General features: G+C 36.7%; 2 protein-coding genes across 3 annotated transcripts; one reads left to right on the top strand and one right to left on the bottom strand.

The window, feature by feature from the left end:
• Positions 1-5047: 5047 nt before the first annotated feature.
• Positions 5048-6577, top strand: LOC113061991 (free fatty acid receptor 3-like). Its single transcript, XM_026231490.1, has one exon. It carries the CDS (start codon positions 5272-5274, stop codon positions 6292-6294), a length of 1023 nt encoding a protein of 340 aa, XP_026087275.1. The 5' UTR covers positions 5048-5271; the 3' UTR covers positions 6295-6577.
• A 2053-nt stretch (positions 6578-8630) lies between these two features.
• On the bottom strand, positions 8631-18094 carry LOC113062339 (upstream stimulatory factor 2-like). 2 transcript variants are annotated; one of them, XM_026232127.1, is made up of 11 exons: positions 17666-18092; positions 16412-16455; positions 16210-16328; positions 14886-14996; positions 14616-14778; positions 13887-13974; positions 13522-13566; positions 12551-12609; positions 12147-12241; positions 11928-12056; positions 8631-11173 (listed from the first exon to the last, which is right to left on the bottom strand). In XM_026232127.1, exons 1-11 carry the CDS (start codon positions 17701-17703, stop codon positions 11087-11089), a joined length of 978 nt encoding a protein of 325 aa, XP_026087912.1. In that variant the 5' UTR covers positions 17704-18092; the 3' UTR covers positions 8631-11086. The 2 variants fall into 2 exon arrangements, with proteins under 2 accessions (XP_026087912.1, XP_026087913.1); XM_026232128.1 differs by lacking the exon at positions 13522-13566 and having other exon boundaries at positions 17666-18094.
• Positions 18095-19235: the final 1141 nt, after the last annotated feature.

Below are 19235 nucleotides of genomic sequence, written 5' to 3'. Positions count from 1 at the left end.
TCAGGCGTGTTGCCAGATTTATCAAAAACAAGCAAGTTGGTATGACAAAACTATGCGGCTTACATCCTCAAAATCATCCTAAAATAGCCTAATTTCTAGCCTAAAGATTATTAAGGTTTCGAGTCACTGTTAAACTGAAATCATCCCCAAACCTGAAATCGCCCATATTTATAAGCAAAAAAATAAGTCAAAGAAACCTAAAATGCAGTGACATGGCAACACTGAATCAGGGAGACCCACAGGAAATACCAAACGCAGGAAACACCGTCACTTCCTAGCATAATGTCATTTATTTAATCCGCCTTAGATTGTTAATTCATAGGTAGTGTAAGATCATAAATTACATAAACTCTCTATAAAAAATGTTTTATTGTGAAGAAAAAAAACTTTATATATATATTAGAACAGTAAATGATAATATTTCCTTCTCATTCCTTCCTTGTTTTACAAGAACAAATCCTCCAATTTGATCTGGTATTATATCCACATGTATGGTCCTCTGTCAAATATTATTTTCTTTTAGTGGCATTTTATATGTTGTTATCTTAAATATTATGTACCTTATCTTTTTTCACATTTGATTTAAATGTTTTGCTACTTGCTTATTTTTTTCTTTTTCTGTGTTTTTACACATGTAGTGTTCATCTTTGTGGTAGTTTCTAACATTTTTGGTTTGTAAATTGTAAAAAGAAAAAATAATAATATTACAACAAATATATTTTAATACCATCAGTTAACTCTAAACTATGATCTACAGATGGCAGCAGTGTGCTTAGGGTGTATGCCATTGCCAAAGAAGCAGATTGTAACAGGATATATTCTATTCTATACACCTGATAACAGTATCTGGTGGTTTTTATTAATCCTGTTGTTTTACTGATGCAATTTCTATAGTGTAAATACAGTAGCTGTATGAAGTCGTAAATGTACGCCAGAATGTCGATGAACTACAAAAAGCTCAAACCCGTTTATATGTGCTACTATATTAAGATTAGATTCTATTATACATGGGTAAAGATGAAATGCAGCTAAACCAGAACTGAGATCAATAACTCAAATCTCCCATATGTGGCATAAGCACTGATCAGCTAGTCAACTCTATAGGTATTTAATCAATTGACAGATTTGCCTAGGATGAATTATTCTCAATTCATGTTAAAAGGTCTACAAATGTAGCAGACAATCAACCATCCTATCATGTCCAGTATCGTGCTTTGACAGAAAAGAGGATGCACCCCTGACTTACAAGGTAAGTCTTACAAGTACATGGTTCAGTTTAAAAAAACAAAACAATGTTGGAACCGCATGGTTTGGATTTTATAAAGAGGTAAATGTAACTTAATTGTGTTACGATGTATGTAGTACAACTCGCATAAAAGTTACTTTGAAACCAAACAGCTTTTCTTTGATCAACGTCGTGAATTCGCAAAGCAAACTTTTTCGTAACCTATTTGTAACATTGGCATGGGGAATGTTTTTGCCCTCAAACTAAATTATATATTTCTATTTATCTTACTTTGCAGCACAAATGTAAGCTATTTTCTGTGAATGTGCAAGACGTCTGGTATATTAGCTAAAGGTAAAATAACTAGAACAATAACAAAGTGTCTAAACAATTCCTTTGATTTAGTTAATCTTTGATTTAGTTAATTTCACCCAGTGAAAAACAAACACCATCCATCTTAATCTGGTGTGTTTTGATTGGTTATTTATCTCATAACCCATTACTCCCAGGTTCAGTTTGGTTTGGTGGGTGAAGTTTGGGGCAGTTCGGGAGGGAGTTCAGCTTCCTGAGACCCTGGTGGATGAAGCTGTCCTTCAGTCTGCTGGTCATGGCCTGGAGACTCCGCAGTCTCCTCCCTGATGGCAGCAGACTGAAGAAGCTGTGTGACGGGTGTGTGGGATCACCTGCAATGCAGAGGGCTTTGCAAGTGAGACGGGTTCCGTAAATGACCTGGAGGGAGGGGAGAGAGACACCAATCTTCTCAGCTGCTCTTACTATGCGTTGCAGAGTCTTTCGGCACAACGCGTTGCAGGCACCATACCACATAGTGATGTAGCTCGACAGGATGCTCTCAATGGTGCCTCTGTAGAAGGTGTACATGATGGGGGGCTGGGCTCTGGCTCTTCTCAGTTTGCTGAGGAAGTAGAGACGTTGTTGTGATTTTTTGGCCAGTGCTACTGTGTTGTCGGTCCAGGAGAGGTCCTCTGTGATGTGTACACCCAGGAACTTGGTGCTGCTCACTCTCACCACAGTTGCACCGTTGATGGTCAGAGGAACGTGCTGAGTGTGCGCTCTCCTGAAGTCAACAACAATCTCCTTCGTCTTCTCCACGTTCAGAGAGAGATTGTTGTCACTGCACCACCCGGCCAGGCGGCTCACCTGGCTCCTTAGTTTGTCTCATCTTTGTTTCTAATGAGACCCACCACAGCCGTGTCATCCGCAAACTTAATGAAGAGGTTGGAGTTGTGTAACGGTGTGCAGTCGTGGGTCAGCAAAGTGAAGAGGAGGGGGCTCAGCACACAGTGGCAGACAAAAGCTTGAGTTGACACCCTGGTTCTTACCTTATACTTGAGGTGATGTCACGTTTACCATTTCTAAATGATATTTCATGATCCAATCCAGTCATTCCTACAGGAATCTGTGTGATCGGGAGTTTTACGTGAACGCATAAAGTTCCTCCATGCAGATTTCACTCGTGTTCAAGTTAGAAGTGCTTGGTTTGAAACTGACTAACATGTGTGTGGTTCTTTATACATTTCTACGCTATTGACAATAGATGTTTTATTTATTTTTTGTTCACTAATTTGACCGCACCTCGATTTAAAGGACTTGTTTCATGAGAAATCAAATTTTACTTGATCTTTAGAAATAAGTTGAAATCATTACCCAAAGCTTCCTCCTCAGTTGAATGCAGGGTTTACATATCTGCAAAACAAAACTAGGTAAATGGCCAAATAGGCCCAAAATATGCCACTCCCATACCTAAAATACATATTTTACAGTCACCGTTTTGTTTTCAATGTACAATTTCAACTGGATTATCACTATGCAGTAGTAATCATAAACACAGTCTGATTTCACAAAACACCCAACCATTGCCCCTTACTCAAATAACTCATCATCCAGCATGATTTTATCATTGGAATACTACAAAATGGGCAAAATATTATCAAAAAGAGCACTTCAAATACAATTTATGCAATATGTCAAACTTTTAACCCATGGGGAAAAAAGTCAACCCATGGCAGCATTTTTAAAAAATTTAAAGAAAACTGTGGACTTGGCAACCCTGTTCCAATGGCTTGTTCTGAACTTCCACAAGTTTTTGACATCAGACAAATGAACATAGCCTGTTGACACAGGACTTTATGTAATTATTAGTCAATGACATGAGTGTGACATTTAGCAACTTGGTCTGGCCAGTCATGGTGAGGTAATAAAGAGGAAGGACAATAGATAGACATGTTTTGCAGACAATTTTATCCAAAGTGCCTTTACTGTGTTAAAGGAAATCATTTATCAGTACTAGCATGCCCTGGGAATTAAACCCAGAGCCTTGGAGATGCCAGCACTAGGATCTACCAGTTGAGCTGCACAAATGGGCAAATAATTGGGAAGAGAGAGGGTGGAAACTAGTCAAAAACAACTAAATAAATTAAATAAATACATTGATACAAATCATTGCATAATAAACTGTATTATCTTGATTCCAGTATTTAACAAATTTATTTTATCAGCCTCAAGATAGAAATAAAAAAAGTGTTTTTAATTTGGTAATCATTTTGAGTTCGAGTCGAGCAAACGTTAAATATAAAAAGATACCAACAGGTTTAAATAGCTGCTAAATTATAATTTTTTTGATTCATGGTCATCTGCACATGGAACATTGTGTCATATTGTTAAATGGCCTTTTTGTATTCACAGACCTTTACAACAACAATGTTAATCCATCTGTCAACAGATTGCAGTTTCATGTTTGGGAAGCGAAGCTAATGTCATACAAAAGCCTCTATTCAGATTGGACTTTGACTCTAATCAGTGATAAACATGATAAAAGACACAAAAATGCCCATCCATTGGTCATGATTTATCAGTTCTGGTGAAGTTTACTGCTGCACTACTGTTTCTAAACGGGACTACTTGTGTCTTATGTGCATGACAAATATGACAGAGTCCTAATCATGGTTGATCACAAGAGTATGATCAGGTTATATTTAGATGCCATTATATGAAGACTGTGGTGCTACTTTTGGTTTTGTGATATGCATGTTGTTTTTGCCGTTTATAACTGTTTTTATAAACCTAAAATTGAGGTTGTAAATGGTTCCTAAAGCTTTCTGTTTTCTTTGTTTTTTTTAGTCTTTAAATACATAATTTGATGTGGTTAGGCATCTTTGGTTTGAGCAGTATGAAATGTAATTAAAATATTTAGAATATAGTAAATTCACTGGTTTTAAATTGTTTAATTTTTTTATTAAAGCATTTGTCTTTTCCTGAGATCCCTTGTGAATAATTGACTCACAAGTTCTACTTTGCATTAGGATATATATACAGCCAGTATGATTATATTGTATATGATCACACACACACTCACTCACTCACACACATATACAGTATATACTGTGTATAGCCAGTATGATCATGGTTAATAAAATGATCCAAAGGCTTTTTGCAAGCTGCTATAAAAGCGTCAAGTTAATTTGTAGTATGTAATACCCATTCTTGAATGACGTCCCCAAACAGACTCCTAGTGAGTTTACAGCTTTAATGGTTTAACCGTCCAGTTCATTGCAGTCACGGCTGGATGGGCTCAGCTTCCTGCAAATCCCAATTATTCTGAATCATTTCACTAAGTTGCCTGATCTAGTGTGTGCACCAAAAGCAAATAAGGCAATGTGAGACCATATAAATGCCATCTTGCTGCATTAAATACCCATCCCCTTACATCATATCAGACCAATTCGAGCTCTTAGATGCACTAACCACCCATCTATCGCCCCTCCCATACACACCCCCACCTCCACCCCCTACTTTTTGCCTTCCAAATAAATATGAACTTTTGTGCAAATACGAATTTCCTTATTGTCTTCATGTTTTTTTCCCCATGCAGTTTGGAGAGTGTTCAGCACTTAATTTGATTCAGGAACGGCTATTCCTACAAATGGAATAACGAGAGAATACTGGCAGCCAATGGAGGGCATATAAAAAGGAGGCATAAGTTAATTGATCTACTGTAGGTGAGCTACGAATCGACAAACTGATCTGACATGGAGCTGACTGTGTCCAGCTTCGTCTCATTGTTGGTCTACATCTTGACCTTCTTGCTTGGACTTCCCTGCAACCTCCTTGTACTTTTCGTGTACATCCGTAAGGCTCGAAAACACGGTGCCACCCCCAACGTAGTCTACGCTCTTAACCTGTGCGTGGCAAACCTGGCTCTAGTGTCATGGATGCCAGTCAAAGTGGCCGAGACCGTGCTCCAAGGTTGGGCGCTTCCAGCTGCGGTTTGTCCAGTTTACAGCTTCTTTCTGTTCTCTTCGGTCTATGGTAGCAGTTTGATCCTCACAGCAGTCGTCGTTGGACGTTATCTGAGTATTGCCTATCCCATAACTTACAAACTCTACCGTCGGGCGCGTACCTCTTGCCTGGTAAGCGCCATCTTGTGGCTCTTAGTGCTTGCACACTTGGGTTTTGCTTATATTGCTGAAGGAGGGGGCCATTTTGTGTCTTTATCAGAGGAGAATGTCTCAGCATGCTATGAAAACTTCACCCAGGTGCAGTTGGAAGTGCTGGTGCCATTACGCCTGGAGATGGCGCTGCTACTCTTCTTGGTGCCACTTGTTTTGTCAGCATTCTGCACATTGCGCTGCCTAGTGCTTGTCAGACACTCTGCTTTGCCCTCTGATGGGAAAAGAAGGGTGTTAGCCATTGCACTCTCCACTTTAGTAGTATTTGTGGTCTGTTATGGACCCTACAATGTTTCCCACGTGGTGGGCTTTGTATTGTACACTAATGTGGAGTGGAGAAGTGAAGCCATGCTTTCCTGCTCCTGCAATGTATTTCTTGAGCCAGTGGTCATGTTAATGCTTTCGCCGTGGACGCCGAGGGATTTGGTGGACAAGTTGTGCCATAAACGAAGGAATACATCATATAAGTCGTGGAATCACTGCAACAGGGCTTCCAGGAGTCCTCAAACAACGACTCAGGCTGCGTCAATAATAAGCCATGGTGAATCTAAAGATGACAAATCAAAAGCAAACAAAGCTGACCCTTCTATAAAAGAGAGCTGATTAGGGTACGACAAGACACTCATGGAAATACATGAGATGTTGACTTTGATCATGGAATTTTTTAACTTCTGAGTGTGAGTCACCCAATCATATTTAAGGGAAGGATATGAGATAATGTTTTGGTGGTTTTTAAAGTTATTGGAAGAGAGTGCATGGTAACATAATATTTTTAGCAGTATGACATTTTTCAAGACAGCTTTTTAATCACAGCTTTCCTTTTTCACTTATGTTTGCTTCTATATTACATGATACAATTTTTAATGGTTTTAACTAAACATTAATAAAAGTAAGTTATTATAAAGGCAAAAAATTTAAACTTTAGCAGCATCGGATCTTTTGAAAATGAGGGAAGATCTATAGTAAGACTGAAGTGGTTCTATGGAGGCTTGATGTATTTCATCAAAATCTGGACAACAGTGTGGTACTGTTGACCCATGTGCTTAATATGTACTATTCTTTGAAACACTTATTCTGTAATTATTGTTATTTGTAATATAAAATGTATAATGTGAAATGTGTAAAATGTTAACTATGGGTGCTGTATTGTAAATATAATTAAATTGCTCTTACATGGTCATTTTCCTGGTGCAGTTTTCGTGTATGAAAATAATGAATTGATGCAGCAAGTAATATTTTAAATATTTTAGGGATGGAACGTTGATGATTATTTTATCGCACATTAAGACAGTTATTATTATTAGTCTTAGACTGCCTTGGTTTGCATTTATGTCTGGTTGTGTTTTACTAGTTCTCCTGTGTATTCTACATCAAAACTCTGATTTAGAAATTTTTCCTTCGTTGCGCACTTTTTGCGACAAACACACATTACAGAAAGATGGATTCTCCAAAGTGAGTACGGTACCAGGAAAATAGACCTGCCTGCAACTCCCCTTACGAAAGGAAAATATATTTACCAATATATTTCTTAAAATGAATACATTGAATAATATATTGATGATACATATATTCTATAATATATTGCAAAATATACAAATTATTGCCGCTTTCAATATATTGCAATATATTGGAAAAAATAAAGATTAAATCCCCTATATAAGAATATATGCCTAATATATTGCATGATATTTTCCATTATACTGCAATATATTTTTGTTTCATAAGGGCCAACTGCTATGCCTGGAACAAAATCCAGAATAATGTTCCTGTGGCTGAGTGGTAGAGCATTGCGTTGTGGTTCAATTCCCAGGGAACACAGATACTTATAAAATAAATAAATAAGAATGGATAGCCTGAATGCACTGTAAGTCGCTTTGGATAAAAGCATCTGCTAAATGCATAAATGTAAATGTAATGCAGCAAAGCCTCAAGGCCTACACCTAATGGCTCACTTGCCCAGTGTGGGTCCTCAGGAAACTTTCACCAAGTTCATCAAGTGGGTGTGCAGTGGATCTCCATACACCATCTGCCCCACTGTAGAAGAACTCACAAGCAATGCTCTGACCCCAGTGCAGCCAAAGACCAGCCATCCACCAGGTAGTGAACTGAATGGGATTCTGATAGAGCCCACCACAGACCATAGAGACCTGCCTGTCGTGATGGACAAGCCTAAATCAAGGAAGAGGTAGGAAGGAGTCAGCACCACAGAGACCTTTCAACAAACAAGAGATCAAGCATGGGAAAAACTGCACAACAATGCTTAAAAATGTAACAAAAAAAACAAAACAAAAAAATTGGATACAGGTTTATAACAACATAAGACTCCACAGTGACTTAATTTTAAATGTTCATATAATAGAATGCAAATCATATTCTGTTTACTGTATCTATGCCATCCAGGTGTCTAAAGTATGTTACAGGAGTTCCAACCCTTACGAAAATTAACCATGGTTTTACTACAAACAAAACCAAAAAGATCATGGTTACTACATTTAAACCATGGTAACCACAAATTAACCATGGTTTTGCTACACTAACCATAGTTTAACCATGGTATTTGGTTATATAAATGGTAATCAATTCACCAAGAAACATGGTTACTACACTGTTACGAAATAAAAAAAAGGGAAATAAAACCGCTTATGTTTTTAGTATCTTTACAAACTTTTATTTTGCTTATTTTTTTATTATATTAAAAAATCTATGTTAAATAAATGTTTTTATATTACAGGTGCTGTTTTAAGAATTTGCAGGGTTGTTTTCTACAGTAAAGAAGAACTTTACCACAGGCCGACAACAATGTCTGAAGATTCGACTATATATATAGTCCTCCGTTGGCTTAGATTAGAAATGTCAGTGTTTTTGGGACATTGTCATTGCAGTGAATTGAATTTCATATGACTTAATGGTGATGTAGAAGATAAGACATTGTTTAAATGTTGACAGCTTTTTTCACATTTATTTTAGAATTTTTGTTTCTTTCAAAGAAAAATAACTACATATTGTAACTCTGGGTTTCTCTTTTATATAAGTACATACATAAACATCAACAGTCATTAGGCACGACAAACGCAACGTTGTTGTTGTTGTTGTTGTATAGCTTATAGATATCAAACCAGTGGTAAGAATGTCATGCTAAGTGTTCCTCAATTCAATCAGACATACATTAATAAAAATATTCTTTCTAAGCTTTAATTTAAAAGTAGCAGTGCATTAGACTATGGTTCTGGACTCAACAGTCATTCAAGTACAGCATTAATACTGTGAAGAGGACAGAGAGAGTGCTTAAAGGTCATCTGTGCCCTCTCTGTATTGCTATGTGAAATATATTTTGATGTTTCACTGGTTCAACACTTTCCTCCGGTTTCACAGACAAGTCTTAAGGCTAGTCCAAGACTAAAATGAATGTTTGAGCTGTCTCAACTGAAAATATCTTGCTCTGGCATATCTTAAAATATGTCAGTGCCATTGTTCTGTCACAAGATACAGACCGGTAATGTTTTCTTCAAAGGCATTTTTATAAAAGTTGCTTAAATACCATAATTTAATGAAAGTGCTAGTCCTGGTTTCAGCTAAGCCCCGTCAGTGATACCAGGCCTTGGTATGCTATGATCACAGGTTGTTTGTGATTTAACTTGAGGATACCACCACCACCACCTCGTGATTGGTTGCAGTAAACAGTCTAAAGTATTATTTTTGTAATCTAGCATTATATTATTCAAACTCTGCAATAAGCCTGACTAGGAAGGGAAAAACCCAGACCTGAATAGACCTTCAGGTTGGACGACATATTGAATTAAACATGAATGAAAACAAGGCTGTGAGAGATGGCCTTAAAGGTCCTATATCACGCAAATCCAAGTCTTAGGAGACTTAAGCCAGTAGACCTAAGCCCTTTTCATTCCAAGACTTAGGTCTTCTGGCCTTAAAACCTAGATTAACTGGTAAACACTAACACTATTAAGAAGGTTAAAGAAAATAAATCGGTTCACTTTAAAAGTACGTTTGATTTCCTTATGCATAGCTCATTAACAGTAACTCTCATTGCCATCAGTTATTAATGTTCACACTCTTATAATTAAATGGAGGTTGATAAATTTTAAAGCTCAAATCCAATTTTATTGATCAAAATGGTGTTGTTGATCAATGTCTAAATCAACGACCTAAATTAGGAATGTTACAAAATAAGATGGAAGATAAGCTACAATAAAATAAGCCAGAACACTATTAGCAGTAGCAATTCTATCTGTTTCTATTGTGCATCTTCCATTTTATTTGCCGTAGATAAACAAGCCTGGGAATTAGGGCTTATGAAGTACATTTCTTTGAATCAATTAATGACTTAAGAACAACTGGTTGAAATACATGATATATATATATATATATATATATATATATATATATATAGAGAGAGAGAGAGAGAGAGAGAGAGAGAGAGAGAGAGAGCGAGAGAGTACATGTTTGAATCTAGTATATTAAAGCCAAAGGGGAAAAAGTGCAGGATTACAAGGTTAGTGGGGAGAGCCTAGGCTATTTTCCTGCACCTCAAAACCCTGAGCTACTCGTTCATCCTTCACTAAAATTACAGTGCATTAAATATAATGTACTCTGATAACTGAGATTTATAGGTAATGCAGTTTTAGATATCACAAGTCTCCATTTTAAATAAAAACATACTCTATGCACTTTCATTTACATTCTAAGCAAACTTGTAAATTAGTCTTGATGTGCCACGATATCAAGTCTTTGATCAGCCTGATGAATGTATTTCACAAAGTCTGATATATGGAAAGACTACAAGACAGAAAAACGAAATCGAATTCAAAACATCAGCCAAATGCAAAGGTTTTGTATACCTGCTGCTACGCAATTTCTTGAAAGCTAATAAATACAATACCGAAGAACCCTCGAAAAAAGACCTTCTGTCGTGTTAAGAGACAGTAGTAAAATTTGCACTATGTAGCAAAAATAAAATCCACAAAATGTTTCAAACAGAACAAAAGATGAGCATTAGGCATTAGCAGGCAAATAATTGGTTCACAAATCCAAGATTGAAACTAAAGACATAAACCTGTGGCAAGCAGAATACTTCTGGAAGATGAGGGTTATTCCATATCAGTCGAGTCCAAGTGGTTGAATTCTCACGGAAGTGACAGAGAAAACAAAATGTGCTTGTACAGCAGATGTTAATTTCAAAATGGTCACAGTCTCTTATCAGAAGGATGTGTGTCTGTGCATCACATAAGCATTCATACCCTACTTGAGGTGCAGAACATCTTAACTCTGTGAAGATGCGTGTACAAGCAAGTCATTGAGGGATTATTTCTCCATGTCACTATCACTTTTTTTTTTTTTATTCGTGAGAATGTTTTTTTTTGTTGTTGTTTTGTTTTTGTCACTGTGATGTAGTCTCACTGATTTCCAGGCCATGTTGTTGTAGTTGAGCTCTGAGCAGTGCATTGTCATTTTTCAGGTCTTCAATCTGCAGGGTAATGGACATTCAACATATTACCATTTGCCCAATCGGACTTGGTAAGCAAAACAACACAGATCTCATAAATCTACAACTTTGAATTATTTATTTATTTTACTTAAGGATACATTAAGGCATTTTTTTTAAAGATTATTACAATGTGTCATCCATTTTAATTGAAACTGTAAACCTCTTGTACAACACTTTGTTCACCAAAAACTGAAGGTAACTGTTGAAAAGTCATTTGATTACAATTTAAAAGATTAATTTAATTGTAAAAGATGACAGCAATAATTTGATTACTACTGTTTTAGACCAAAAAATAAATGGATAAAAAACTCAGGACCCAGAAAAACCGAAACAGAATTTCTGGAAAAATAATTGATAATAAAGTGTTAAATTGTTATATATATATATATATATATATATATATATATATATATATATATATATATATATATATATATATATATATATATATATATATTTATATATATATATATATATATATATATATAAAACTGATTAAACATCCGTTTTGATGATCAAAATTTAATTAAAACAATTAAAAACAGAATCCATAAAAATTAAACAAAAAAAAAAACATTTTCAATTCAACTAGCACTTGACTTGGACTGTATTGTTATTTATACTATCTGCAATTTAAAGAAATAATATTTTGAAGCAAAAAGGAGCATCTTAACTAGTAATCTGCTTTGAGATCCCACTGTGCATCCTACATAAACAACAACAACAAAAATACCTGTTGTCTTAGTAGCTCATTGTCCACTTGTATTCTCTCCACCTCCTTGTAGCTCTCCTGCAGCCTCTGGTTAGTCTGTCGGAGTTCTCTAATGTAGTCGCATGCTTTAGACAGGATGCCTCCTTTACTCTAGAGACGACAACAAACAGCCCATTAACATTAGCAGGTGTAAAGAGGTACAATAGTTCCAAGAAGAATAGATCTGGTGCTGTTACTTACTGCTCCTGTTTTGGTATTGTCCATATTGCAGTCTGGGATGATTTTAGACAGTGTGACAATCCAGTTGTTGATTTTGTCTCTTCTTCTCCTTTCCACTGCAGAAACACCAAGAAAACCATTTTTGCAACAGCCCAAACTGATCTACTTTTACTCTATACACTGAATTACTTCCAGTAAGTCAATATGAAATCCAAATTGATCCCATTTTCTCTCTCTAATGCACATTCCTGGTTTTTCTTTTTTTTACTGTAACTAAATAGGCAAAAAAATGTTTCAAATTCATAATTTTTCAAATTAGCAAAATTTGGGAAATTGATCATGTAACTGCTTGGTACAGATGTTTTTGCTTCCACTGAAACTGTACATATTGTGAGCTCTAAGACTTAAGGCTTGCATTAGTTAACCTTCATTGTGCTGTGCTCTCCTTCTCTCGTCACGAGGTGCCCGGGGTCCATCAATTTTCCTGTGCAAGTAGAGACAGAAGAGAAAAAGAGGAGACTTATGTTAGCTTGCTTTACTGCACTATTAAACCACCAAATGAATCTGCAAAAAAACTAAAATTTCTCCAGCCCGTTCACTGATATAACAACAGTTCAGTACTGAATCTACCCAAAGATTTGCTTAAATCTGGATTAAACAAGTAATAAGCCTGAAAGAAACCCTTTGATTTTTCTTCATTTCAGTTTTTAGCAGCCAGAATTGATGTCTTCCCAACATGAAGAAAACTCAAACACGAGCAAACACATCTGTTATATTTATACAGTACTGAATTAAATAAATAGTTCACCCAAAAAGGAAATTTTGCTGAAAATGTACTCACCCTCAGGCCATCCAAGATGTAGAGGAGTATTGGAACAGATTTGAAGAAATTTAGCATTACATCACTTGTTCACCAATGAATCCTCTGCAGTGAATGGGTGAAATCAAAATGAGAGATCAAACAGCTATTAAAAACATCACAATAGTCCACAAGTTATTCACAACTCCAGTCTATCAATAAACAAACTGTGAAGTGAAAAGCTGCATGTTTGTAGGAAACAAATCCATCAAAAACGCATTTCTAACTTTAAACCGTTGCTTCTGGCCAAAATATGAGTCCACAGTCCGTAATAATTAATGGACTGAAGTTGTGTGGATTACTGTGATGTTTTTATCGGCACACATTCACTGCAGAGGATCCATTGTTGAGTAAGAGAAGTAATGCTGAATTTTGATGAAGAAACCAACTCATCTACGTCTTGGATGGCATAGGGTGAGTAAATGTTCAGCAAAATGTTATTCTTGGGTGAACTATTCCTTTAAAAGCTAGCTGCAGCATCTAGAGATGGACAGGCTGGGAGCTGAAAGGGGGTGGGGTGTAAAAGGTCTTCCTCACCATTCTGATCTGCTGTGTTGAAGACTCTCACGTTCACCAAGGTCTCTGGGGATAGCAGGCAAGTGGGACAAATTTGTTTTGGTTGTTTTTTCTGACTGCACTTAAACTGATTGGAAAATACTTTGCATATTTGTATGTGAAATCATTGCATTTTCCAATTAATTCCATACTCTCAATCTGAGGTGTTTTGCAGGAAAATTCGTCAGGATTTGATTTGAAATTTCATTCTCATCGTTCTGCACACTGAAATTAATTTGGGGGAATGTGAAGGGATCAAATCATTATGTACATAGTACTAGGGTGAAAGGTTGGACTGGGCCGTGCAGACAGGAAAAAATGAGGGGTTGATTCATGATCATACTTACGTAGAGTAAGTGTGTGTACGAGGGGCAATGGTCCGTGGTGTTCCAGTCTGTAAAACATCTGGTGGACTCATCATCACGTAAAACTGACCTAGGGAAAACAAAAATGGAAATGTTAAAATAGTGTTTGAAAAACACAATTTGAAAAAATGTGCACCTGCAGCATCTGTTATCAACACTCTACATTTTCGGCACATTGACATACTAGAACTTACTACCACTGGATTATGCTTAAACTGACAACATGGGTGCTCATGCGTGTTAAACCAATTTGTTTGATTTTTTCATAAGGTCATAAATGGCTTAAATAAACCTAACAGAACTGATTCATAGGATTCTGCACATTAACCCAATTGCTTCCAGCATGTAAACACCTTAACCTGCATTCTGTTTGTTTATAGCATGTGTAATATGTGACCGGAAAGCATCCTTACAGCGGATTTAAGTGCATCCAGCCACAGTGAGTGTTTCGCCGTGGGGAGGAGGAAACATATTGCATATTCTGATAAATTCTGGCCCAAGAGGTTATAAAAAAAAAATAAAATGTTCAAATTTTGTGCAGTAATAAGATAAGTGGTACAGTCGTAAAAACTGTGCACATATGCCATTGACATTTTGGAATACAATTCTTCTAAATGCAGCTTACTTGCTTTGCATATAAACAGGTAAAAACGGTCATTTCAATGCGTCAATGGCAAACACTGCTTTTGGACTTTGGCATGTGAAACTGACCTCCAGCCTGTGTGAGGGTCGGATCAGACGTGGCCTGCACTGAGACAGCTGTAGCTGTACCGTCAGTGACAGTTGCTGCTGGGAAGTAGGCAAAGCGTGTCTCTCCCCCCACCGTTTCACCCGCTGGACTGCCTCCATTACTAAAAGGGTTCTGGATGACAGCCTATAGAAAGATACATGAAAGAAATATGAGAGACATGGAGCCAAATTTGACACTGCATTAATTTATTACTTTTCTCCATGCTTTGATCCAGTCTGTTCCATACACACCTGTGCTACTGCTTGCTGTGCGCCTGCAAAGGCTGTGGACACTACACTGACTGCTGCTCCTCCATCTCCTTCCAAATGGTCCTCTGTTACCTGGACCACACGATATGTCACCTGTTTCAGGTCAGAACACAAATGTGAATTTGGTAGGAATGTTTTGTATCTTTTAAGTTGCATAATCTATTTGGAATTAAATAACAAAAATGCATTAAAACAAAAATGATTTGCCATTTGAAACCTACTGTATTATCATAGTTTGACATTTTCTGAATGAGACGTGATATTCAACAGTAAAGAAAAAGAAAGGTTGCACTTCATTTTATCTACCAGGAATCAAATTATAAATGTAAAGTGGATGTTATATACGTTTGCTAAAACATTGCCAATAAGGGAAAGTGGGGTGATTTGAGCCTGTGGGGAAGTTGAGCCACCCCTTGTTTTGAGACAACCTTAAACAATATTGGTGATATGGCCCACACACATTTGAAGAGTTTTTCATTTTACTAACCCTGTGATGGAGAGAGGCCCATGAAATAATTTGTAACTACATTTAGATTCAAACACTTTTTTATGTTCAAGGACTCATTTAGTTTTTTGTATCTGAACAATTACAGGCAAATTTGAAAAAAAAAATATCACACGTTTGTGCTTTAGAAGGTTATAATATGTGGTTATACTGTTTGAGTGACGTTATCTCTAAACTGCTGGATAATACAAGTTTGTTAAGATGGTAGGAGTGGGGTAATTTGAGCCAGTGGCTCTAGTATGATTTTACTGTAATTCTAGATGATATTTTATCAATTGAAGACCCAACCTTTTTGATTTTGTTCTGAAATCTTTAAATGGGTCTCGTTTATGAAAACTGCACATTGAAGTATATACTTATATATACTGTACTTCCCCGCAACATTTATACGTGGGATGTTGAGTACTATATGCCCAGTTCTATAAGGTCAACTTTAAAATCCCTTTAAAATTGTGAGCTGTATCTTTAAATAAATCTTTTCAGTAGTCCATCCATCCATTCTATAATCCAAACCTTTTTGTCCTTATTAGGGTTGTACAATTATGGAGCCTAACTCAGCGTCTTGAGCCACAGGCAGGAAAATCCCTGCTTGAATGGCCAGATCATCGCAAGGCTCACAAGTAGATTTTAAGAAGTAATTTTACTGGATTTCTCTTATTTTGATATAGCATGAAGTGAAAATATTCATAAAAGCATAAAATAATTCTTATAAGACTCGTTATTAAGACACAGTACTCAAGTCATGTTTTATTACAGAGTGACCCCAGTTTGAACCTTGGAAAGGTCAATGGTCACACTGACCTGTCCACCAGTGTTCTCTGTCCGGAACTGATACTGAACATTGTGGTCTGCAAAGGCTGCCGCTTGCTGGACGCTCGCTATTGTAACGGCTGCCTGCTCCTCCGCTCCCACCCCCTCTCCTGAGAAATGCACCACAAACCAACAGCGCTATATTTAATATATGCATCACTCACTGCATCCGCACATGCATGATTTTACTTACCCTCCTGCAGCTGAACAACCTCCTCAGTTTCCTGTTTCTCGTGACTGCAAAGACAAAGAGCAAATGTTTTGGGTCATGTTATAAAACTACTCAAAGGAAACTCCAGATACAGATCAAAATCATATAGGCATATTCTTAAGACACATTTCTGCTAAATGTTTAATTGATTACACTGGTTTAAAAATAATACTGTTATTTACAATAAAAGCGTTTACTGTAATTGTGTTTTGATCCTTTAGTCCCGGAATACAGTATAATTCGCATTTATACTTTTATTTTGAAAACATATTTTGTTCTAAATTTAGATATAATTAATGTGAATTTTTTTGTTGTTGTCATATTTAAATTAAATAACCTTCATATTTTTCACTCAAGGACAGCTCAGATTTGTGAAAGAATCGCGAACCGATTCATTGAAAAGATCCGACTCAAAGAACGATTCGTTAACGAATCGTACATAACTACTACATTCATTCAGTCTTGATGCAATTAATTAAAACGACATTTGAACTATTTGAAAATCCATTAAAAACTCCAAATGACTGAAAAAATATGTTCTAGTTATAAATCTGAACTAGATCATCAAGATATTTGTGAACAAACAGTGAACGCCCCCTTCTCATCACTACAGACCGTTCAGTTTTTAAAGTGGTCTGCAAAATTTTAAAATACTAATAGCGACGATTTCTCTAGATAAAAAATTATATACATATGTATTCACACGGGATTAAATAAACACAAACTTCGGTATGCACATAAAGCCTCTGGAGGAAAAGACGGTTTGGTTGCAGGTTGAAGGGAATTTAACAGTTAATGCTTTAAACTGCTGAAAGAGCTTTTGTTCCAACAGTAACAGCCTACACACGACATTTCTATTTGAAATATCAGTTCAAATGTCTTTCATTTTTCAGAAAATGTCAAATTTGAGGACTACTGTTAAAGGCAAACATACACCGGCTTGGAGTTGTGTTTTCTTCTAGTACAAAGGATAGACAAAAACCACCAAATTAGCAATCGGGCTAATAGTGATATAAATATGTCGACCATCTATGTTAAAACGCCTGCGATCTGTTGTTTTCTTCGTGCTTTTCGTATATGTTGTTTAACTTACTATATTAATGGCGTGCATAAAACTTTAGAAAAGTAAAAAAATAAACTTGAAAGAGGATTGCTAACTGTCCTACTATGAAAACAGAGCAGAAAATGGTTGACTGGGGCCTTGAGGTTAGCCGTACATAAAGGACGCGCTCTCACCTCGTCGAGGTGTCCAAGCTCTGATCGAGCATATCCATGAAGGCGAGCGGTTTTAAAAATGCGATATTCAGCGACACTTGAAATACGGGAGATGGAAGCTCTGATCACGGGGACAAACACACGGGTCATGTGAGAAAGACAGTCCAGGACACGTGAGGTGCAGGCTGGGCGAGGAGTTAAAATGGAGATCGCTGTGGAAGAAGAAGGAAGGTGTCCCGGTTGTTGTTGCGCTCACTGCGCGGCTTTGTTGCGTATGTTACGCACTCCTGCTCTCGGTCTAATCGAGTTCTCGAGCTGTTGAATCGCTTTTTTTCATTAAGTATTTGCACTGACGTTAACACTGTTTTTATTTGTCCTTTTATTTATAAGCGTTTGGAACATTAAAATCACGTTTTCGCCTTATTTCTGAACTGCGTCGAATTGCTTTGTTATCGTTTTTACGTATCCATCCGCAAGCAGCCACATTATAGAGCTGCCGTTAATAAGATATGGAGTGGAGTGCTTATTTAAAACAAAGTGTGTTTTAGGTTTAGAAACAATAATATATTTTTGGTAGATAGATAAAACAACACGTCCATGGCTGAATACGTACTATGAGAGAACTTGTATTTCGCAGGTAACATTACGGGCTAGAAACAGAACAAATAGGGAGTCTAACGATATATTATTGCGATAGACTTTCAACGCTAAAACTGGGAATTTAAGTTCAAATCAGATCCAACTAACCTATTGCTATAACAGCCTCGCGAATTTTATGATGACTGTCATGATGCTTTGAAATGTCTTTTCATAAATAAGTGAACTTGAAAACTTACCTTGTGTTTCGCCACGACTTAGAACCTGGTCGCGTGTTAATTCAAAACTTATAACGTGCACAAAATATAAGATTTTCCTTGGTCACATCAGCACGAGGAATAACGAATATGACGAGTGGTGATTTTTCTCAGGTGACCCCAGCGATCCAATCCGGGTTTTTGGTCAAACCACATGACACGAACGCAAGAGTGGTGGATAGGAAATAGACATTTTATTTTAAAAACTGTAATGTGAATGAACATGCTAACCTCATTTACACAAATACTCCGAATTATTAACTCGATATAGCCTACACGCGTAACAAGTTTTCATTAATATGCCTAAACATGAAATTATGAAAGCAAGCGTTTCCCAACAGTAGGCTACTTCTCTATTTTCCTGAACTCGCACTGCTGTAGTCACAAGACTGTGCTGCTGAATGGCAAATTGAGCTGTTGAAATCAATACCAAATTTCTTTTTTTAGCCTTGAAATAATTAAGCAGTGTATTTTATATACATTGTTTGAGAAGTTAACGCGATGAACAGCTGAAGTCAAAGACATTTGACAACATGGAATATGAATTTGAACATGCAGTATGTCCAGCTCATACACCTTAAGGGTTCCATTTTTTCTGAATTAAAATAATGTTGAAAATTGCGTGGTGGACAGTTATTTCATATAAATCTGATGTTTATGGGAGGAGAAATCCAAGTAGTATTAGACATGTTTGGCAAAGCATCACTTTAAACAGATTGTCACTAGAATTCGTCCCT

Source organism: Carassius auratus, chromosome 44 (assembly GCF_003368295.1).
Source record: "Carassius auratus strain Wakin chromosome 44, ASM336829v1, whole genome shotgun sequence".
NCBI lineage: Eukaryota > Metazoa > Chordata > Actinopteri > Cypriniformes > Cyprinidae > Carassius > Carassius auratus.
This window is presented reverse-complemented; position numbering and strand designations above follow the sequence as displayed.